The following is a 23,638-nucleotide window of genomic DNA, read 5'->3' as shown; positions in this document are numbered from 1 at the left end:
TATTTTTCGATTATGAAATCTGACAGATGGATGTCAAAACAAGTTTTCTTACCAGTTTTCGTAAGAAAAGTTGTATGTGATACAATAAAAGGTTTTGTCGATCCTAAGGATGCTAAAAGGTATGCTGGCTCCAGCAATCCTTCTATGGACTAGAGCAAGCATCTCGGAATCGGAATATATGTTTTGATGGAGTGATCAAAGCTTTTAGGTTTATACAGTGTTTGCTAGAAACTTGTATTTACAAGAAAGTGAGTGGGAGCACTACAACATTTCTGATAAGTTTATGTGGATGACATATTGTAGATCCAAAATAATGTAGAATTTCTGGAAAGCATAAACGGTTGTTTGAAGAGTGTTTTTCAAAGGAAGACCTGGATAAAGCAGCTTACATATTGGGCATCAAAATCAATAGAGATAGATCAAGACGCCTGATGACACTTTCAAAGAACGCACACCTTGACATGTTTTTGAATGAGTTCAAAATAGATCAGTCAAAGAAGGGGTTCTTACCTGATTTGTAAGGTGTGAAGTTGAGTGAGACTCAAAGCTTGACCACGACAGAAGAAAGAAGAAGGACGAAGGTCGTCCCCTATGCTCTTGTCATAGGCTCTATACGGTATGCCATGCTGAAGTACCGCACCTAATGTGTGTCTTGCCACATGTCTGGCAAGAGGGTACAAAGGTGATCTAGGAGTGGATCACCAGATAGTGGTCAAAATTATCCTTAGAGGAATAAGGAAATGTTTCTCGGTTATGGAGGTGATAAAGAGTTCGACGTAAAGAGTTACGTAGATGCAAGCTTAACACCTATCCAGATAGCTCTGAGTAGAGATACCGGATACGTATAATGGAGCAACAATTTGGAATAGCTCCAAGTGGAACGTGGTAGCAACATCTACGATATGACATAAAGTTTTGCAAAATACATAGGGATCTGAATATGGCAAGACCCGTTGCCTACAACCTCTCTCACAAGCATAACATGATCAAACCCAGAAATCATTGAGTGTTAATCACATAGTGATGTGAACTAGATTATTGAGTCTAGTAAACTCTTTGGATGTTGGTCACATGGCGATGTGACCTGTGAGTGTTAATCACATGGCGATGTGAACTAGATTATTGATTCTAGTGCAAGTGGGAGACTGTTGGAAATATGCCCTAGAGGCAATAATAAATTAAGTTATTATTATTATATTTCATTGTTCATGATAATCGTTTATTATCCATGCTAGAATTGTATTGATAGGAAACTCAGATACATGTGTGGATACATAGACAACACCATGTCCCTAGTAAGCCTCTAGTTGACTAGCTTGTTGATCAATAGATGGTTACGGTTTCCTGACCATGGACATTGGATGTCGTTGATAACAGGATCACATCATTAGGAGAATGATGTGATGGACAAGACCCAATCCTAAGCCTAGCACAAAGATCGTGTAGTTCGCATGCTAAAGCTTTTCTAATGTCAAGTATCATTTCCTTAGACCATGAGATTGTGCAACTCCCGGATACCATAAGAGTGCTTTGGGTGTACCAAACGTCGCAATGTAACTGGGTGGCTATAAAGGTACACTACAGGCATCTCCGAAAGTGTCTGTTGGGTTGGCACGAATCGAGACTGGGATTTGTCACTCCGTGTAAACGGAGAGGTATCTCTGGGCCCACTCGGTAGGACATCATCATAATGTGCACAATGTGAACAAGGAGTTGATCACGGGATGATGTGTTACGAAACGAGTAAAGAGACTTGCCGGTAACGATATTGAACAAGGTATCGGGATACCGACGATCGAATCTCGGGCAAGTACAATACCACTGGACAAAGGGAATTGCATACGGGATTGATTGAATCCTCGACATCGTGGTTCATCCTATGAGATCATCATGGAACATGTGGGAGCCAACATGGGTATCCAGATCCCGCTGTTGGTTATTGACCGGAGAGTCGTCTCGGTCATGTCTGCATGTCTCCCGAACCCGTAGGGTCTACATTCTTAAGGTTCGGTGACGGTAGGGTTGTTAGGAAGACTTGTATGTGATTACCGAATGTTGTTCGGAGTCCCGGATGAGATCCCGGACGTCACGAGGAGTTCCGGAATGGTCCGGAGGTGAAGATTTATATGTAGGAAGTTGTCATACGGTCACCGGAAAGGTTCGGGGGCATATCGGTATTGTACCGGGGCCACCGGAGGGTTTCCGGGGGTCCACCGGGAGGGGCCACCTCTCTCGGAGGGCCTAATGGGCTGTAGAGTAAAGGGAACCAGCCCTACATGGGCTGGCCGCATTCCCCCCCTTGGGCCCATGCGCCTAGGGTTGGGGGGGAACCCTAAAGGGGGCGCCCCCCTTGCTTGGGGGGCAAGCCCCTCCCCTTGGCCGCCGCCCCCCTTCTAGATCTCATCTAGAGGGGGCCGGCCCCCTTCCTCCTTCCCCTATAAATAGAGGGGCAAGCGGAGGGCTGCAGATGACATCCAAGGCACAGCCCCTCCCCTCCCCAACACCTCTCCTCTTCCGTAAGAGCTTGGCGAAGCCCTGCCGGAGTACTGCAGCTTCACCACCACCACGCCGTCGTGCTGCTGTTGGAGTCCTCTTCCTCAATCTCTCCCTCCTCCTTGCTGGATCAAGGCGTGGGAGACGTCTCCGTTCTGTACGTGTGTTGAACGCGGAGGTGCCGTCCGTTCGGCGCTAGGATCATCGGTGATTTGGATCACGACGAGTACGACTCCATCAACCCCGTTCACTTGAACGCTTCCGCTTAGCGATCTACAAGGGTATGTAGATGCACTCTCCTTCCCCTCATTGCTAGATTACTCCATAGATTGATCTTGGTGGTGCGTAGAAAATTTTAAATTTCTGCTACGATCCCCAACACATCTACCTGCAACAAAAGATGACCAAAACTCAAGCGCGGAAGCAACGACTTACCTTGAACAAGGAGCAGTTCATGATGGTAACTATTACTGACTTTTCATTGTTTCAAGCAGTCAACTATATGTTTCGTGCTCACATGTCATGCTTCCAAAATTTGCATAGGTTGTTCCTTGTTGGTGCTATGGAAGGCATGACGGATGGGCGAGTTTGGTGGATAGGTGGCTCGGCGACGATGCAGAGTTTGCTGCCAAGAGCATCAAGGCCCGGGCTAACCGTGGAAAAGATGGGCACACGGCCAAGGAAACAGGAACCACTGGGGCTTCAAGGCCATGAAGGTATATCTATATGCATGATGCATTTTTGTTCTTCTTTACCATCATGTTCTTATGTATGGCTAACTTCTGTTTGACATTGCAGGAGGACAAGTTGAAGAGGCCGCTGTCAGACATTGAGTCGTGGAAGCTGGCCTGCGAGCAGAGTCATCCCAAGGAGGGCGAGAGCCAGTACTACGGCAAGACCGAGGAGCACCTGGAGTCTTACACTCAGCACTATCAGAAGTTGCATCCGGATGTTCCTATTCCTGAGGTCGCCCAGTCTCAGATCGACGACACAACGGTGGTGGCCATCCAGGGGAAGTCACATGGCCGGTATCCATGTTTCGATGGCTTGATCACAACTTCGATCTCGTACACATGACTTCGGTCTACCAACCCGAGCCAGTTAGAGAGTACGGGGCGTTCACAGACTCCCTTAGCCCGCCAGCATGTTGTAAGTACTTCCCCTTTATCTTTTTCTCTCTAGCATTCTCAGTTTATTTTCAGCATTGCTCACTTAGAAACAACCTAAATTATGTAGGCATATAAGGCCTTTGTCGAGCATAGGAATCTCGAGGTGCGAGAGTACTTGCAACGAGTGAAGGCAAACGATGATTACAACCGTCAGATGATGGCGGTTAGTTTTGCCCTCTTAAAACCAAGCTAAAATTTTGCACTTTCATTCCTTCTGACCTTCTAGTTTGCTTGTTTAACTAACATCCAGGCTATGTTGGCGTCTTGGAGTAACCGCATGGATCCACCACAAATGGGACCCCCACCACCACCTGCGGGAGAACCCCCACACGTGCCCACGTTCGATGAATGGGTGGCACTAGGCAGTGATAGTCCGGTTAGTACATTTGCCTAACTACTGACAAATTAGTTCTCGTTCATTCAACACTATCATATCATACTTACCGTTAGAATCTTCTCTCAATCATGTAGGGGACCGGTGGCTCGACTCCTGCTTCGTCGACCCCAGTCACTCCGATCTTCCAGAGTGATGGTGGTCGCGGTGGCGGTTTTGGCGGAGGTGGTCTTAGCGGTGGTGCTTTTGGCGGAGATGGTCTTGGTGGTGGTGGTTTTGGCGGAGGTGGTCTTGGTGGTTTTGGCAGAGGTGGTCTTGTTTGATGTCGATGATGATTCCGTGCATTTGGCCGTCGTGCCATGCCTTTCATGTTCCTACTTTTATTATGTTCCATGTCTTGCACTAGTTTTATGTTCACGAACTTTCGCCGGTGATGATCTTTAGATGATGATGATGAACTTGAGTATGTTTAGATGATGAACTATCATATTTCTGCATAATTCTATATTATTCTGCTTTGAAATGTTGTCAAATGAATTGAAAAAGAGAAAACAGAGAAAATAAAAATAAAAAAACTATGCCTACGGCAAAGCCGTCGGCATATATAAGCCCAGGAGATACCAGGACGCGCCACGTGGCACAGATATGCCGACGGCGTCGGCATAGTTTTCGGTCTATGCCAACGGCTTTGCCGTAGGCATATCTCTGCCGCCAGGAGAACCCAGGGGCCGACACATGGCAGAACTATGCCTACGGCAAAGCCGTCGGCATAGATTAGGCATAGACCTGCCACCAGGAGACACCACGGGATGCCACGTGGCACAAATATGCCGACGGCCAAGCCGTCGGCGTACCTCTGCCACGTGGCATTCCACGATTCGTCCGCGCTTTTGACGGCGTCGTCCGTTGCCGTCAGACGAAAAACAGTGTCGACAGCTATACTATGCCGACGGCTGACGCCAGGCCGTCGGCGTAGGCCCCAATGCCGACGGCTATACTACGCCGACGGTCTGACAAGACTACGCTGACGTGATCTACGCCCTGGGCCGTAGGCATAGTCCGCGAGTCCGGTAGTGCTAGATCCTAACTGGACGGAGGAAGATACACATGTAGGGGAAGAGGAACGGACGGGCCAGGATGAGATGTGTAGATCAAGCAGCGTGTTAGATGCACCTGACCTCTTTGACTACCTCACTTACAATAGAAGATGGAAGAGCAACCGATCGAGGGATGGCTGATCATTTGTGCTAAATAGAAGGATCGAGGTGCTGTCAAAAAAAGGATAGAGGGGTGGCTGATCCTTTCTGCTAAATAAAAGTGGTATATAAGAGCAAACGATCGAGGAGTAAATAAAAGTTGTATCGCATGATCAGTTAGTTTTTTTTTCTAAGGTGGAATGTGTGGGGCATGTGGGATGATGTGGATAGCTTGCACGTCAAGTGTAGCATGATTTGTTGGAGTTTTTTTTTATGTGAAATGTATGGGCCATGTAGGATGATGTGGATAGCTTGCATGTTAAGAGAAATAAGATAGTGGGAATGCACTATTTAGGTATTATAGATTATAGATTTCTTTTCTTTTGCACTATTTCAACTTAGCCCAAAGATCGAAACATGTCCTAGTCCTAAAGGTCACGTATCATTCCCATTCTTATTAGGAGGGGGTCGAGAATTCAGTACTCACATAACCAGGTGGTCCAATATATGTTAGCTGAAATTGATGTTCCACTGCGTGACACGCTACATGGCAGCATACCCTCCATGTCTGCTCAGTAGCTCAACAAATTGACACCATCCCTAACCTCGAAGAGGTCCAAACTCGGCTTTGCAAATTGTCCAGCGTTCTCCCGACTTGATGACGGTCATTTTGTCCGTGAAAGGTGAGGACCACCAACATCTAAATGCAATCACCCCAAAGAACAAGGAAGTCCCGGCTTCGGCGTCCATTGGACGCTCCACCAGGTGTCAAGCCACTCCGTTGAACACCGTCGACACTAGCTCCTGGCCGTTTGGTACTCTGGCAGCTGAAGCGCCTTATTCGCCCTCCACCTCTCCATGGTCCTCCTTTCCAGCACTACACACGGCACCAGTTTCAGTGGCGAGATTGCTGGCATATCCGGCGCCCACAAGGTCTTTGCTGCCGCGAGGCAGCGGCGGCAGACTCCGACTGCTGCATAGAATGGACGTCACAGATTGTGTAGGTGCTGGAGCCAGAGGAAGCACGGGGCACGACCGGGCAGCAAGACTGCAATGCCAGATACAATGGTCAGCGCTGCATGGGCGGCATGGCTAGTGGCGTGCACCATGGCGCTGACTGGGGAAATACCATTATATTTTGTTTTCCCCCAATATTTCATTCAGGGTGTACCATAAACTAGACACTAAAATAGAAAAAAAATACTAACGATAAACGTCGGACCTTTGAAATATACTAATTCATAAGGCGGGTGGGTATATATAGGGCTATACGTAGTTTTTCTTAGCTATGCATGTGGCAAGTGTGTTGGCAAGTCATTCAAGAAGCGTTCTATTGTCTCTGCAAAATCATGTGATCACTCTATTTGCATGTGTTTGTTTCCTCTTGCAGGAAGAGAAGAAAATAATACTAGTGACAACTTCATGAAATGGGATGTTCAATGTCAATTGCATGAAGAAGTGTGAGAAGTTCATGGATGCCCATTCTATAAATACTTCCATTCAGGCCTTATTCAAGACTTGAGATTCATAAATGTGAAATCAGTATATCTAACAGCTAGTCTGTCAAGTAGTGACAGTGAAATTCCTTTTACTCTGTCAAGGCTGCCTATGTTGCAGTTCAAAGTCTGCACACAAATCTTGCGGCACAGGCTACTGGATGACTGTTGGATGACAGTTCAGCGTTCAGCTCGTGGTTTATATCTAACTATACTTTGTGAACTCTACTCATTCTCACATTTGATCAAATTGAATGTTCGAGATACTGTACTGATAAAGAAGAACATAAATGTAAGCGTGTAACTGAGAATAATCCCTTCTAGCCCTCCGATAAGAGAGCCAAAATGAGAATATCTGCAGCGATTCATTCAGAAAATTCTTCTAATGTCTCATAATTTTTATCATGTAAGTATGCATGACAAAAATATCTCTACAGTGGACAGGGTGCTTAACAACAAGGTTCGCATTTCAGTACAAGAAATTGCAACAAACAACACAGATACTCCGTCTGCTTTTGCACTCTCTTGCTGCTTTTGCAGCCTTGTGCTTGAAAAGGCTACTCTACTGTCAGCTGACATTTTCCATCTCCCATGAAATACATCTATCTTGCCTTGAGATCATCCAAAACCACGGCAGCAGCATTGCGGCCCGGGGCACCCATCACGCCGCCGCCTGGGTGCGCACCGCTGCCGCAGAGGTACAGCCCCTTCACAGGGGTTCTGTAATCTGACCTGCATGGTGCAAAGGGAAAACAGGTTAGCCATGATCACAACGGCATGAGTTTTGAACCTTAGAAGGATCAAAGGTTGTGAGGCCGAAGGGACCAGGGCACAGCTTAATATGCATGTGACCCGAACATACCATCCCTTGGCAGGCCTCATCAGGAAGAGGGAATCCAAGCCCATCGCACCGTGAAAGATGTTGCCACCTGGGAAATGTGAATCGTCTCTCCTTTAACTAAAAAAATTCCAACTGGTAAAGGAAGGAATGATACAGAATGGTATCCGGTCTGTGTGTGTGTTTGTGGCTTACAAAAGACAAATGTACGCATAGTACGAAGACAGATTACCTGTTAGGCAAAAATCCCTTTCAAGATCAGGTGGGTCAGCAACTCAGCATATCATAGCCTATCACTGATGAGCTAAAGTGCGGTGCATACTCATCGATCAAGGAAAATCATCTTTTAGCAAATGATTTCTGAAAATTGGTGTCGATCAAAATGGTCAGTGATTGGTATAGGTGGACCCAAATTCAGAGAAATAGTTCTCTTCGCACAGTGACGGATCACAGTGCCTTAGGGCAAGGGCATCATCGTCTACTCTTTTAAGGTATGAGTAGAAATTATTTGTAGTATACACAGGAAGAAGTGTGGGCTGTGGTGAAGTGCAAAGATTAAACACACAGTGCATCATTAGACTAAAACGTAAGGCGGATCAACTTACTCTAGAATTCGGATCCTGCCAACTGCCTTCTGACAGTGTGTAAGGTGCGTACTGAACAAAGAGATTAATAACATGTTGACCTGCTCACAGGATAAAGTGGAAGATGGAATTTGAGTCGGTCCATAACTGCATCTTAAGTATATAGACAATACGAGAAATCAAAACATGCAAAAGTGACCTCTAAAATGTAAATGTAGTTTACATAGGACAGGTTCCATGTACATTTCTTGCTTCATCGGGGTAGTGAAATTAAATATGACATGGTAGTAAATTTACAAAATTTCAAATATGAGGAAGCAAAAGAAAAATGACATACCTGGTGGAGAGATGGTCTTTTTTTTTTTTTTGATAACTGAGATGGTCTTATCTAAGACTGAAGGAATTGTCATTTCTATTACAGGCCTTGTGGATGCGACACCACCTGTAGCTTGCTTATATGAAATGTGACAAGGATTAGGTCTGAAGAAGTTACTGCAAACTATACAAAAATCATCTCACGCAATAGAATAAGTGTCCAGATCATGATGTAGCTTTTTCCTAGGAAGAATGAAAAGGCTGATCTACTACTTGGACATGTTATAACTAAGCATGGACAGACTATGCTCTTTATTATCCTAAGGTACTAGCAAAAACATTAACTACTTCAACACATAGATGTAAGTTAACAAATCGCTGCATCAAGTTGACATGACAAGTAAGGAAAACTAAATGTAAGCACTATAATTTGCTATTGAAGAGTGACACCATTGAACTAAAAGATCATTTTCCTTGCCCTACTATACTAAATGCCCTCGTGAATGCTTGGAGAAGGTTGAGTGTCATTGCGGATATGTGTACAACCAGATCATAGGGAAGTGGATCCCCCTTGATGTTATATGCTCGGTAGCTCGGCAGGTTTGCTCCGTCGCTAAGCTCGAACTAGTCTGATAGTCCGGCATGGCTTTTTGAGTTGGCCAGCCTTCACGATGGGCATTTAGCCACAAAAAGTCAGGACAGACATCTGAACGAGCTCGCATAAGATGTCACCGATGTTGTCATCTCCCTGCCTCCCACCAGGAAGGCCCGACCCATAGTGGTGTGTCCTAGATGCTCCTCCGGGTGTCGTGCCTCTCCGGCGAACGATTGGTGAGAATGTGCTCATTGGTCAGGGCAGAGGCGAGCTCCTTCCAATGCGGTGCAGCCTGTACTGCCTAGATTGTGTGGCGCTTTAGTGGGAGGAAGGCTGGAGTGCGGCGGAGCTGCCAGATGGTGCTGCTGAATACAACGGAACGGTTGCCGCTGCGACGGCGAAGTGCTTGTTGGCTCCGATCGGGTTGGGGTTGATGAATCTAGGGTTTTTGGTAATGTAGGAGTGTGTGAGGAAATGCCATTATATTTTGTTTTCCTACAATATTTCATTTCAGAGTATCCCATAGACCGGAAATTAAAACAGAAGGAAACATACTACCATACAACATTGGACCTTTGACACCCAAATTCTAAGGCAGCTGGATATATGTAGGGCACTAATGATGCAATATTGTTAGCAAGAGCACGCAAAAAGTGTGTCGATCAAGTCATTCAAGAAGTGTTTTATTGCCCCTCTTTTATCATGCGAGTATACACTGCAAAATCATGTGATCATTATATTTCTATGTTTCATTGCCTCTTCAAGAACAGAGGCAAAAATATTGAAGACTTCGTGCAATGAGTTGTTTAATTTTATGTCAATCACATGAGGAACAGTGAGATTCCTTGCGATGAGTGTTGAGCAAATCATTCAAGAGCCAGATTTCATTTACAGTCTATTCCATCATGCAATAAGCGCCGCAAAATCATGAGGTCATTCTATTTCCATATTTTATTTCCTCTTGCCGGAAGAGAAGAAGAAAATGATGACAATTGCATGAAGAAGGGTGAGAAGTTCATAGATGTCAGGCCAGTTACTGCATCTCTGAAGAAATCCCCTGTTTCTGCGTGTTGGAAGCAAGGTCAGTCGTCGATCTGCCATCCAGTGGCTCTCCAGTGAAGATAACGGTTCGCCACTGGCTTGTCATCAGAGTCGTAGATTCTTCATCCAACGGATATCATCGCCCCGAGTGTCGTTGTCCATCGCCCGACACGCCATGTGCTCTGTCTTTGCTTTCTGTTCTGCTTTTCTCTCTGTATTGGCTATATAGCCACCCCTCGCTCTCAGTTTTGGGCATGAATTATTGTAACTGGGTATAAACCCTAGCCGCCTGTGGCATGCTTGCTACTTTCCCCTTTGGTGCAATACAAACCCTAGTGCAAATTCTCCTAAATTCATCTCTGAATTCGCATAGTTGAGTGTTTAGTTCGTTCGATCCTTGTCAGGTTCCTGACAATTGGTATCATAGGCCCAATCGGTTCTTGGAGGAGTTGGATCTGGCATGTAGTGGTTGGCGCATCGGCCCTAAAATCCCTCTGCAAGTCGTTGATCAAGCGGCGGCATTGGAGGTGGCCGGAGTGGCACAGTTCGGAGGCAGTCTGAAGTCAGTTCTGGTTGCCGAGAGCAAGTCTCCTACGGTAAAATCCCAGCAGCTGAAATCGGACGATGCTTCTTGGTGGCGGGCGTAGGAGTCGGAGTTGGCGGCGGTAGAACATAAGCGTTGGCTAAATCCCTCCCTTCCCACCCCTTTTTGGAATTACGGAGGAAATCATGTCCCAGCCGGACGAGTCCAGCGACACAGGTGTTCTGCAGCTCCAGTCGTTGGAGCTTGATATCAAGACCCTACAGCGCTATCGTGAGGAGGACAAGAAAGAATTCCAAGAATTCCAGTCCATGGTCAACAAGAACTTCGTCAAAATGCAGCAAAATTTCGACAAGATCCAAGACAACTTCAAGCGCTTGTTGCTTCTTCCTGAACCAATCGCGATCCCTGATGAGCAGTCTGCACAGGGGAGCGTACAGCCCAAGCATCCGCAGCTTCATTCTCCAGTCAACGCGTCGGGCAGGCCCAAACAGCTGCTTGCGAACACACCAACCTCAGTAGCAATGGTGGAAAAGGAGGCCCCTCCCATCATAGGGACAGCAACATTGAGAGATCATGCAGGCAAAGAGCTCAATTTGGATGGTACACTGAAAGTGCCGTATCGTCATCCCAATTTTGCCAACACCAAAGTTTAGCACTTCAAGTCCCACCTCCCCAGCAACAACCAATTCAAGTGGACGATCATGAACAGGAGGAGTGGCCAGATGGAGGAGACAGAAATAGAAGACCTCACTCCCCATTCGAAGATAAAAGGAATGTGCTCACAGTGAAGCCTACCAAACTGAACATTTCTGAATTCAGTGGTACTGACCTAGAGTCATGGATTCAGAACTTAGAGCAGTACTTTGCTGCTACAAGAACTCCATTGGAGCACAGAACTGAGTTAGCAGTCTCGTATTTGCAAGGCCCTGCTATACAATGGTGGAGAGGAACTGGGTTTTCACCCCACAATGTGCCATGGCATAGATTCTGCTCTTATATTGCAGATAGGTTTTCTATAGACTCTGCCTGTGACATTGTCAATTCCTTCCATGCTATCTCCCAAACATCAACTGTAGTTGTGTATGTGGAGCAGTTTGAGCAGCTGGTGAATTGCATGAGAAGAGAAAACCTTGCTATACCCAATGACTATTATGTAACCAGTTTCCTTTCTAGGCTGTAGCCTTATATCAGAAGTCATGTGGAGTGTTTTAAACCAACAGATATGCAAACAGCAGTATGGTATGCGAGAAGAATGGAAAAAGCTGGTGCCCCTGCTCAACCCAAGTCTTATATTCCTCAGCCTAGAAGACAAGTGATATTTGACCAAGCAAAACCACCCCTAGTTGCTCCAATACAAAACAAAAACACAGTCATACAGCAAGCAAAACAAAACCAAGTCCGCTACAAATGCAGAGAACCTTGGGTGCCTGGCCACAGACAAGTGTGTAGAATGAGCCAAAAAGCACAAGTACAAGCATTACAAGCACAGGAAGAAGAAAATGCAGAAATCATCTATGTCACAGATTTTGAAGATCCTGAGCTAGACCAAGTTGCACCACCTCCTGATAGTTCTGTGCTACAAGTCTCTATGCATGCTGCCATGGGCATTGGTGCAGTTAAGAACACCTTTATCTTAACTGTTAAGGTGGGCCAAACAATAGCTACTACACTTGTGGACAGTGGTAGCACTTCCACATTTGTATCTCCTGACATAGCTGCAAAACTACCTATTGCACCTGTTCCAAACCCAAAGATTAAAGTGCTAGTAGCTAGTGGAGGAGTACTGTGGAGTGAGTTCACTTCTCACAACTGCCCCTATGAAATACAGGGCATACAGCTACAGGACACCTTCAGAGTTTTAAAACTGAAGGGATATGATATCATACTGGGAGTGGATTGGTTAAGAAAATACAGCCCTGTGTTGATGGACTTCATTAAGATGGAGATGAGAATTAATGCAACACCAACTACTCAAGCCACCTTTGTGGATGAAACTGTGCCCTCATCTTCCCCCGTGGAGATCACAGATGATGCAGAAAAATTGATGGATCAAGCTGTCTGTGGATTTTTCCTCCTGTCCACTTGTCACACTGTGACACATGCTGCTTATCACCCCATCCCTGTGGAGCTCCAAGAACTTATTCAGCAGTATGATAAATTATTCAGTGCACCTACTGGATTGCCTCCAAGCAGAGCTTGTGACCACAGAATTCCACTAATAGAAGGAGCAAAAGTTGTGAATCACAGACCTTACAGAGTACCTCATCACCAGAAAGAAGCTCTAGAGAAAATCATTGCTGAGCTCCTCAAAGTTGGTCTGATTAGGCCTAGCACTAGCCCCTTCTCTTCTCATGTGCTCCTGGTCAAAAAGAAGGATGGAACTTGGAGACTTTGTATTGATTACAGAAAACTGAATGCCATCACCATCAAAAACAAATATCCCATTCCCATAATAGAAGATCTTCTATATCAATTAAAAGGAGCAACAATTTTCTCTAAGATAGATCTCAGAAGTGGATATCATCAGATAAGAATGGCTGAAGAAGACATCCACAAGACAGCATTCTCTACACTGCAAGGGCACTTTGAATTTCTAGTAATGTCTTTTGGGTTAACAAATGGACCTCCTTCATTCAAGGCCCTTATGAACTTTTTGTTTGGCTCTTTTGAATTTGTAGTAGTGTTCTTTGATGACATTATAGTGCTCAGCATGACCATGGCAGAGCACAAACTACACCTGAAGAAAGTATTCCAAGTGTTGCAAGAGAATCACTTATATGCCAAACTGGACAAATGTTCTTTTGGACAGTCTGAGATAGAATATCTGGGTCATGTTATTAACAAGGAAGGTGTAGCAGCAGACCCCACCAAAATTGCTACTATCAAGGAGTGGCCAGCTCCTACAACAGTCACTGAACTCAGAAGCTTTTTGGGCCTGAGTGGTTACTACATGCGATTTATTCAGGGATATGGCATAATTTGCAGGCCCCTTTTTGACTGTCTGAAGAAAGGCTCCTTTTCTTGGCAGCAAGAGCAACAAGCAGCATTTTCAGCTATTAAAGAAAAGCTAACACAAGCTCCTGTTTTGGCCCTGCCTGACTTCTCCAAACCCTTTTATCCTAGAGGCTGATGCAAGTGGATATGGTCTAGGAGCTGTACTGATGCAAGAGGGAAGGCCCTGTCTTATTTCAGTAAGTCCATAGGACCCAAAGCAGCAGCATGGTCCACCTATGACAAAGAAGCACTAGCAATTATTGAGGCTGTAAAAAGTGGAAACACTATTTCCTAGCAACTTCTCTGATTATCAGAACTGACTAGGAGAGCCTGAAATACATCCAAGAGCAAAAGCTAACTGAGGGAATACAACATAAGCTTTTGCTAAAGTTGTTGGGTTACAATTTTACAGTGGAGTACAAAAAGGGCAAAGAAAATAGAGCTGCTGATGCCCTGTCAAGAGTGAAGCACATGATCTCCCTCCTCTCCACTAGTGTAACTACCCCAAAATGGATATCTGAAGTCCTCAAAAGCTATGCTGCAGATCAAAAAGTCAAAGATCTCATAGCTGAGTGTACCACCAGCAAAGATAACTCCACTAGATACACCTACAGGAATGGGATCTTGAGATACAAAAACAAAATTATCATTGGAACTGCAACTTCCCTGAGACAGGACATACTGAAAACATTCCATGACTCTGAATTAGGGGGCCACTCAGGAGAAAGAGCAACATATCACAGAGTACACTTGGTATTCCACTAGCATGGACTTAAACAGGATGTTATTAACTTCATCAAACAGTGTCCTGTGTGCCAACTAAACAAAGCTGAGCACACTCCTTACCCTGGCCTGCTAGAGCCCCTGCCAGTCCCTGATTTTGCTTGGGCCCATATTAGCATGGATTTTGTGGAAGGATTGCCAACTTCTGAGAACAAGGACCTTATTCTGGTTGTAGTTAACAGGTTCACAAAATACTCCCACTTCATTGCTATGAAACACCCCATCACTGTCCAAACTGTAGCCAGAGCATTTTTTGATACAGTGTTCAAACTACATGGAATGCCATTGGTCATAGTCACTGACAGGGACAAGATTTTCACCAGCAAATTATGGCAGCAACTGTTTAAATCCCTCAACATCAAACTGCACATGAGCACTAGCTACCATCCACAAACTGATGGCCGAACAGAAAGGGTGAACCAATGTTTGGAGAACTACTTGAGGTGCATGTGTTTCCAACAGCCAAGGAAGTGGCATGGCTGGCTAGCCCTAGCTGAATGGTGGTACAATACAAGTTTCCATACTTCATTGCAAATGACCCCCTTTCAAACTTTGTATGGATTTCCTCCACCCATGGTAGCTGAATCTGCATTACCTGACTCCATTTCTGAGGACAGTGATAATTTACTGCAGAACAGGGAATTCGCACTGGAAGTGATTAAGCAAAATCTATCCAAGGCACAACAAAGAATGGAACATTATGCTGACAGAAACAGGCAGGAAAGATCCTTTGAGGCAGGGGATATGGTTTACTTGAAACTACAGCCATACAGGCACACATCATTGAGTCTGCATAGACACCTCAAGTTACACTCCAAGTTCTATGGTCCATTCAGAATTATGCAATGAGTGGGCAGAGCTGCTTACCAACTACTGCTACCTGAAGGCTGTCTCCTACACAATACCTTCCATGTCAGTCAGCTCAAAAGGCACATTGGCCCAAAAGTGGTTCCTTCCAAGGACTTGCCCCTGATAGATGCTGATGGAGTTATAAAAATGGAACCGGAAGCAATATTGGACAGAAAACTAATTCCCAGACCTCAGGGCAACATCAGCATTCCAGTCGTCCGATGGTTGATCAAGTGGGTCAATATGCCTGAAGAAGCAGCCACTTGGGAGGACTCGGCCTTCATACAAAAGGTTTTTCCTTCCTTTCAAGCTTGAGGACAAGCTGTGTCTCAACAGGGGGAATTGTCAGACAGTTACTGCATCTCTAAAAAAATCCCCTGTTTCTGCGTGTTGGAAGCAAGGTCAGTCATCGATCTGCCATCCAGTGGCTCTCCAGTGAAGATAACGGTTCGCCACTGGCTTGTCATCAGAGTCGTAGATTCTTCATCCAACGGCTATCATCGCCCCGAGTGTCGTTGTTCATCGCCCGACACGCCATGTGCTCTGTCTTTGCTTTCTGTTCTGCTTTTCTCTCTGTATTGGCTATATAGCCACCCCTCGCTCTCAGTTTTGGGCATGAATTATTCTAACTGGGTATAAACCCTAGCCGCCTGTGGCGTGCTTGCTACTTTCCCCTTTGCTGCAATACAAACCCTAGCGCAAATTCTCCTAAATTCACCTCTGAATTCGCATAGTTGAGTGTTTAGTTCGTTCGATCCTTGTCAGGTTCCTGACATATAAATACCCCCATTTAGTCCTTACTAAGACTTGAGATTCACAAATGTGAAATCAGTATACCGGACAACCTGGGATATTGGAGGAAAACCAAAAGATGGGAAAGCAGTGACACTGGAATTCCTTTACTCTATACAAGCTACCTACGTTGAAATTCAAGTCTGCAGACAAGCTAAGCGACACAAATTACTGGATGGCAGTTCAAAAGTACAGATGAGCATAGCACTCACAAGTTTATATCTAACTATACTTTGCAAACTCTACTTCTCTTCACATCTAACGAAATTGAAGATTCGAGAGACCTCACCCAAAAACTACCTACTTCATAGAGAAGAAAATAGATGGAAGTGCATAACTGAGAATTAATCCCTTTTAGCCCTCCGATAAGAGGAGCCAAAATGAGAATAGCTGCCAGCAATTCATTCAGAAAATGCTTCTCGTGTCTCATCCTTTCAATCATGCAAGTACGCATGACAAAATTATCTCTACCAGATGGCCTAATGACAAGGTTCGCATTTTGATACTAGACTACACACGTGCTGGTTTTGCAGCCTTGCGCTTGAAAATGCTACCCTATTGTCAGCTGCCATTTCCATCTTCCATGAATTGCATCTATCTTGCCTTGAGATCATCCAAAACCACAGCAGCAGCATTGCGGCCCGGGGCACCCATCACCCCGCCGCCTGGGTGCGCACCGCTGCCGCAGAGGTACAGCCCCTTCACAGGGGTTCTGTAATCTGACCTGTATGGTGCAAAGCGAAACTGGTTAGCCATTATCACAAAGCGGAACAGGTTTTGAACCTTGGAAGGGTCAAAGGTTGTGGAGTAGAAGGGACCAGAGCACAACTTAATATGCATGTGACTCAAACATACCATCCCTTGGCAGGCCTCATCAGGAAGAGGGAATCCAAGCCCATCGCTCCGTGAAAGATGTTGCCACCTGAGAAATGTGAATCATCTCTGCTTAGCTAAGTTTTTTTAACTGGTAAAAAGAAGGAACAATACAAAACGGCATCCGGTCTGCCCGCGCACAGCTTACAAAAGACAATACATGGAACCAAGGGATGTTACCTGTTAGGCCAAACTCCCTTTCAAGATCAGGTGGAGTCAGCATATCATAGCCTATCACTGATGAGCTAAAGTGCGGTGCATACTCATCGATCAAGGAAAAGCATCTCTCAGCAAATGATTTCTGAAAATTGGTGTCGATCAAAATGGTCAATGGTCAGTAGGTGGACCTGAATTCAGAAAAATCGTTCTCTCCACACAGTGATGGATCACAATGCCCAAGGGCAAGGTTATCAATTTTATCATTTATCCCATTTGTGTTTGGGTAAAAAATAATTTGGGGGGGGGGGGGGGGGGGGCAATATACACAGCAAGAAGTGTGGGCTGTGGTGCAGTGCAAAGATTAAACATACAGTGCGTCATGAAATCAAAATGTAAGAAGGATCAACTTACTCTAACAGCCGGATCCTGCCAACTGCCTTCTGACAGTTTGTAGGGCGTGTACTGAACAAAAAGATTAATAACATGCTGACCTATCCAAAGGATAAAGTGAAAGATGGAATATGAGTCAGTCCATAACTCCATGTGAAGTATATACACAATATGGGAGATCACAACATTATAAACATCCAAAATGACCTTGAACACGTTAACTTTAAAATGTAAATTTAGTGTACACAGAAAAGGTTCCTTACAATTAAATATTGCCAGAATGGTAAATTTACTCAGATGCAATTATGGGGAAGCAAAAGAAAATGGCATACCTGGTGGAGAGATGGTCTTATCTAAGACTGAAGGAATTGTCATTTCTATTACAGGCCTTGTGGATGAGAAGCCGCCTGCAGCTTCCTTGTATGCTATATCGATTTCCTCCATGCTGAAGAGCAAGTAAAAGTTCCATATTGAAATGTAACACGACTTAAGTCTGAAAAAGTGACTGCTGAACTATACAAAAATCGTCTCACACAAAAGAATTGATTGGCCAGATCATCTAGCTTTTTCTTAGAAGAATGAAAATGCTAATCCACAACTCGGACATCTTATGACTACTTAGCCTGGCCAGACTATGCTCTTTATTATCCTGAGGTACTAGCAATAACATGTACTTCAATACATAGATGTAGGCTACCAAGTTGGTGCATCAGGTTGACATGACAAGCAAGGAACATAAATGTAAACAGCAGAATTTTCTATTGAAGAGTGACAATGTTGAATTAAGAGATTATTTTCCTTGCCCTGCTATACATGAACAGGACAAAGATAACAAACAGTGTCTCATAGATTGTTGCTTGTCCACAGATATGCAGAAGAACAATAGACACAGTTGATAAATATGTGCCAAAGTAGGAACTATTCCCTAACTTAAGTACCTTTCAGATCCAATGTGTATGGTGCCCATGTGCTCCGGGCCACCTTTACGGTTGATGTCTTTGCAACAGCGAAACTGTGGCAGCGCATCAACAGCAACGTTGATCTTCGTTGTTGCCTGTTCTCCAGAGCATAGTTAGCAACAATATTACAAGTTGGTTACTGAAAGTCAATGTGGACCACAAATAGCTTTCCCACAATCACGAGTTCTTTTTACTTGAGAAAACTTTGGCATCCATACTAATGAAGTGCAAGGATAATAGATAGACTATACAAGTAAATGAACAAGGTTATCATCGTATATTGCGTAGACAGATATTTGTAAGAACGCACACCACCAATGTAGTTCCTTTATTTAAATAAGCTAGTAACTAAGTACTTACAGAGCTATAATCCGCTGTCTTGATGGCACAGAGGAACTCCTCTGGAAGAGTATTGGCAGGCACAAGGTCCTGCAAACAAAACCAGGTGTCAATTTAGAGGATATTTTCTAATTATGCCTGCAAAGGTAGAGCTAATAAATCTTCACACCAATACATATTCAGAGTGATTCTTACCACAAATGTTTTATACGGTGTGGCATTTGATAACACAACTGATGAGTGCAACTCGGTTCCATCAGCCAAAGCAACCTACAGATTCGCAATCCTTCAATAGGTGGAAAGAAATGAACTACACAGTGCGCATACACTTGCTGATTAGTCCAAGACTTACCCCTTGCACCTTTCCAGTAGTTTCATCGACCATTACTTGTGAAACCTATGCAAAAACACTTGGGCAAGTGAGGCAAGAAACGACAAATAAAAAATTGCTCTCACAATTAAATTTATGCCACTACATAGTTAATGACTTCTTCGATGTAAAATCCAGTTTTCTTTCTGGTCTGCTTTGATTTTAATTATTTGTTCAGCCAAACATGATCGACATGCAACAAAGAGGGCTTGCACAAGAAGAGAAAATGCACCTCAGCATTTGTTACAATTTGCACGCCTGCTTCCAGAGCTGCTTTGCTTATAGCTGATGAGACTGAGCCCATACCACCTTCGACATACCTGCAAGTGTATAAAAAAATGAATGTAAGGTTTTCTGAAAAAGAGAAAAAAAAAGGTAAACGAAGACACCAACTAAATAAAGAACTAAAAGTGGCAACACCAACAAATTTGGGTAGAGTGTGATGACATTTCCTGTGACATCAACCCTTGAAACTGACTCTAAGGCAACTGAATACTTGTTTTCCTAGCCAATGGAGATGAGCACCAGCAATCCTTTATTCAGTTTCAAGTGTATGTAGAACAATGAAGGCTACATTATCCTATAGGTTTTTGGCTTTTTGCTAACTACATATTTTTATGGTGGAACAGAATAACATGGATATGGTCAGAAGCATACGCCCAAACACCACGTTGACCACCAGTTTCTCCCATGATGTGGTGCAGGAGAACATATCCTGATCCTGGAGTGTTCACACCAGCCTATACAGGGGAGACGCAATTGTCAAACACTAATCCAGCAGGCACACAAAAAAGTGGATTAAGTAATGCACCCTTACCATAGTACCAATCACAGCATCAGTCGCCAGGGTCGCCTTCAATACATCACCCTGTAGTACCAGAGCGGTCAGCACAAGAACTCAAGAAGTTACACAAGAACTCAAGAAGTTATTCTCATCCGACATGTGTAGATGGTCAAATGCAATACAGTTTTCTCCATATGTTCATTGTGAAGACAGAAGAGAGGTGTTTCAGAGAAGAGGGAAGCAAGCTTTCAACCTCAAACCAGTTATTCAAGACCTTCGACGCTGGCGACAGAAGAAGGTCGAAGAAGTTCCTGCCAGTGTAAAAAGATTTAACTTTACATACTGCATTGTTCGCAAATGGCTGCAACAGTAACATCACTAAGAGAGGTGATGTATTTAGTACTCACACCATGTCCTTTTGCCCCTGTTGCATCACGATGCCAAGAAGCTTGCTCCAGAACACTGACTTGTCGACCTTATCCTTCATCCTGTCGACCATGGAAGCATGGTACAGCTGCCTCAGCTCCGGCGGAGGCGAGTCTATGACGAAGTCCATGAGCTTGCAGAACTTCTCTAGCTGCTCCTCGTAACTACATTCACACATCAAACCCATTGCTAGTGTAAAAGACAAATCCAAGCTGAAACGCACAGAGGAAACCACAGTGAATTCTCGGTGTGTCTGTCTGTCACCTCGGGTATGCCTCTGCATCTTTTTTGGAGAACTTGCCAATCTCAGAGCGGTTCAGCTCTGCGTCCGGGCCGAGGAGCAGGTACCGGCCGTCGAGGCACGGCGTGAACGACGACGGGCTCCGCGGCAGGAGCTTCAGGCCGTGCCTCTCCAGCTCCAACTCCCTGAATCATCCATCATCAGTAGCAGTGGCAGTGGCATAAGCATCAGTTCTTCAGTACATACGTCCTCACAGAATTTCAGAATGCAGGTACGGAACAGGGGCCCGGTTTGTAAGTAAATCCGATGGAAATGGAGGCTGAGATCGATCGCAGAAAGAGGAGGGGATCGGGAGACGCGTTACCGGATGAGGGCGGGGCGGAGGAGGCTGAGGAGGTAGCTGCAGCGGGAGAAGCGGAAGCCCGGGACGAGGTCCGACTCGGACACGGCGGCGCCGCCGAGGACGCCCCGCCGCTCCAGCACGGCGACGGAGCGGCCGGCGCGCGCGAGGTAGGCGGCGGCCGCGAGCCCGTTGTGGCCGCCGCCGATCACCACCGCGTCCCAGCGCTTGCCCCTCGGGAGCTGCGAGGGGGAGGGGGAGGGCTCGGCCGACGTGGAGAGGCCGCGGCCGCGGAGCCGGGCGCCCGCGAGCAGGATGCGCGTCGCCGCCGGCGACATCGGGCTCCGCGGGGTTTGGGTTTAGCCGCCGGCCGGACTTGAGAGAGAATCTTTCTGTTTCTGTTTCTATTTCAGGTGGCCAGTGAGTGAGGGCGTGGTTGTTAGTGCGACTCGCGGCGGCACTCGTAGGAAGGCGGATTTGGGAAAATACGTGTCCCTTTTGCTTTGCCATCAGGGAAAGTAAACCTGGGCATTCGTCGGGCCGGACGTTGTCGAAGACCGATCTCAAAATCTCAAGCCCTAGCCCGGCCCGGCCCGGCCCGAAACACATGAACAGTGACCTTTTTGAATTGAAATGATTAATTTTGGGATATTTAAATGATATATATTATACCTATATTTGTAATAAAATAGTGATTAATGCCCTTTTCGAGCTTTTAGGCCGGGCTTCGGGTAGAAAAGCTGAACCCGAACTACGCCCGGATGTCTGGCTTTCGGGTCGGGCTGTCCATGCCCGGGTCTAAGGGGAAGTGCGAGCCCAAAACGACATTACTCGGGTCTAGAGAAAAGGCCAAAAATAATTGTCCTTTTTGGAGATTAAGGTATTTGCAGTGACGTGTGAAGCAACATTTTGCTTTTTGAGGAAACACAAGGACACTTTAGATATGATAATTATCGAGGAAAACAATGACCAGTATAATGAAAAAAAAAGTTGGACACGGAATAATCAGTAAAAAATGCGTTCAAGATGATACTAGTTTTCTTCTTTCTCCAATTATATGTCGTCCCCTATGTATGACGACATGTTTCATGTGTGATGCAATAAGAAAATTGGATGTTTTGGAATGAATGCCATCAAGATCAAGATATATGTCAATATCATTGAGTTGTAATGATGAATATATTAAGATCAACAAAGAGCAAGAGAAATGGGAGATTTCATACCCAAATCTGCCTATTGGGCATTTTTTTGGTGCACTCGGACTATCTGGTTCAAAATGACCAAACTGTCTGGCCTCATGGAAGGTTTCTGAGCCGACGATGCACTTGGCCGGATTGTCCGACGATGCAAAATTTGTTGCGTGTGTTTTAGCAACATGCCAGAGGTTCTCACGTAGAGAACCACCCAAGATCGACTAGAAACAGTGATGAGTTATATGCAAATCTAAATAACCTTCAAGACATCAACTTTGATTGTGAAGTAAAGATAAAGATGAAATATTGAACTAGAGGTCAACTCACAAGTGCAAGTTATGTACCGCATGGGCTTGAGTGGTATGGTAAGAAATTATGAATCATTTTGTGAACTAACACGTACTACATGTTTTCTATATCTATATTGGTTATATAATTCTCATCGGTCTGCATCGAAAGAAAGGCTTCAAGTTAGCCCATGCGAGGATGAAATCAAGTGAAAATGGTCATCAAGGCAAATGAAAGGGCAAGTTCAGATAGGAACTTCGAATGATTTTTTTTAGAGAAAAGGCATATAGTCCGAAAACTTTAAATTAATGGAGCCATCAACCGGCTAGGAGATACAATGGTGTTGACTACAAAGATACAAACTTAATACATGCAATAAATGCAGGGCAACGACTATCGAGATGCTAACTAGAGAAGCCCAAACACAACTACCACCAAAGAAAACAACAAGATCGGGCCGAAGATGAACACCATGCCGAAGAGGATCAGTGCGTGCAGATGTCGTAGGGACGCATTAGATAGAGGATGAGAGGAACATTGTCTCTATGTTAGGACAGCTAAGTCGAGGACGGAGGAGAGATCACTATCTCTCCTCACACATTGCCAGAGGGGAGACCACTATCTCTGCTCGCCTTAGGATGGAGACAGTGTCAAAATGTGACACGTCCAGGGAATTAAAATCCATACAATGGTTTCTGCAAACCTAAATGCAAATGTGACAGGTTTGGGAAATTAGGGCATCTTCAATGCTGATCCACAAACCGGACACCGCATCCATCCGTGGACAGGGAGGACAGTGCATGGATACGGATGCGGGAGCCGGCCATCCGCTATCCGCACACATCTCAAACTGCATTTCAACTAACCAGATAAAATGCATAAAACACGATGAAATTCATCAAAGTTCAGATAGAAAATAGTATAAACCATCCATACATGGCATCCAAATAAGTCTAATACAACAATAGTTCAAATTCAATTAGAAATAGTTCAAATTCAACGAGATTAACTAGATGTTCAACAAGTTTTTCATGAACGGATCATATCATCCCACACACCCTTGAGCTTCATGCAACAGTGTATGTGTGTAAATGGTCGTCCCTCTATCTTGTGGTACATCATGGCAACGCGTAGTAGCTACACAATGTGTAGAGCAACATTGAGTGAATGAATAAATCAATTAACAAGTTGAGCAAGAAAAAACAAAACTTACAATATCCACGGTTGCCGCTCGCAAATGGCCACCTTGCCTC

General features: G+C 44.9%; 1 protein-coding gene and 2 pseudogenes across 1 annotated transcript; 1 reads left to right on the top strand and 2 right to left on the bottom strand.

The window, feature by feature from the left end:
- Positions 1–7,290: 7,290 nt before the first annotated feature.
- LOC125506630 (uncharacterized) lies at positions 7,291–9,202 on the bottom strand (annotated as a pseudogene).
- A 1,451-nt stretch (positions 9,203–10,653) lies between these two features.
- LOC147967498 (uncharacterized) lies at positions 10,654–12,759 on the top strand (annotated as a pseudogene).
- Positions 12,760–16,357: 3,598 nt separating this feature from the next.
- LOC125506964 (FAD/NAD(P)-binding oxidoreductase family protein) lies at positions 16,358–21,329 on the bottom strand. The gene is made up of 16 exons (XM_048671672.2): positions 20,929–21,329; positions 20,588–20,749; positions 20,305–20,487; positions 20,151–20,208; positions 19,931–19,981; positions 19,771–19,853; positions 19,346–19,433; positions 19,096–19,140; positions 18,939–19,013; positions 18,765–18,833; positions 18,384–18,499; positions 17,778–17,890; positions 17,467–17,546; positions 17,077–17,197; positions 16,879–16,945; positions 16,358–16,747 (listed from the first exon to the last, which is right to left on the bottom strand). The coding sequence occupies exons 1-16, from the start codon at positions 21,240–21,242 to the stop codon at positions 16,618–16,620; spliced, it is 1,755 nt and encodes a 584-aa protein (XP_048527629.2). The 5' UTR covers positions 21,243–21,329; the 3' UTR covers positions 16,358–16,617.
- Between the last annotated feature and the right edge of the window lie 2,309 nt (positions 21,330–23,638).

This window comes from Triticum urartu, chromosome 5A (genome assembly GCF_056163025.1).
Source record: "Triticum urartu cultivar PI428250 chromosome 5A, HENAU_Tu73, whole genome shotgun sequence".
NCBI lineage: Eukaryota > Viridiplantae > Streptophyta > Magnoliopsida > Poales > Poaceae > Triticum > Triticum urartu.
This window is presented reverse-complemented; position numbering and strand designations above follow the sequence as displayed.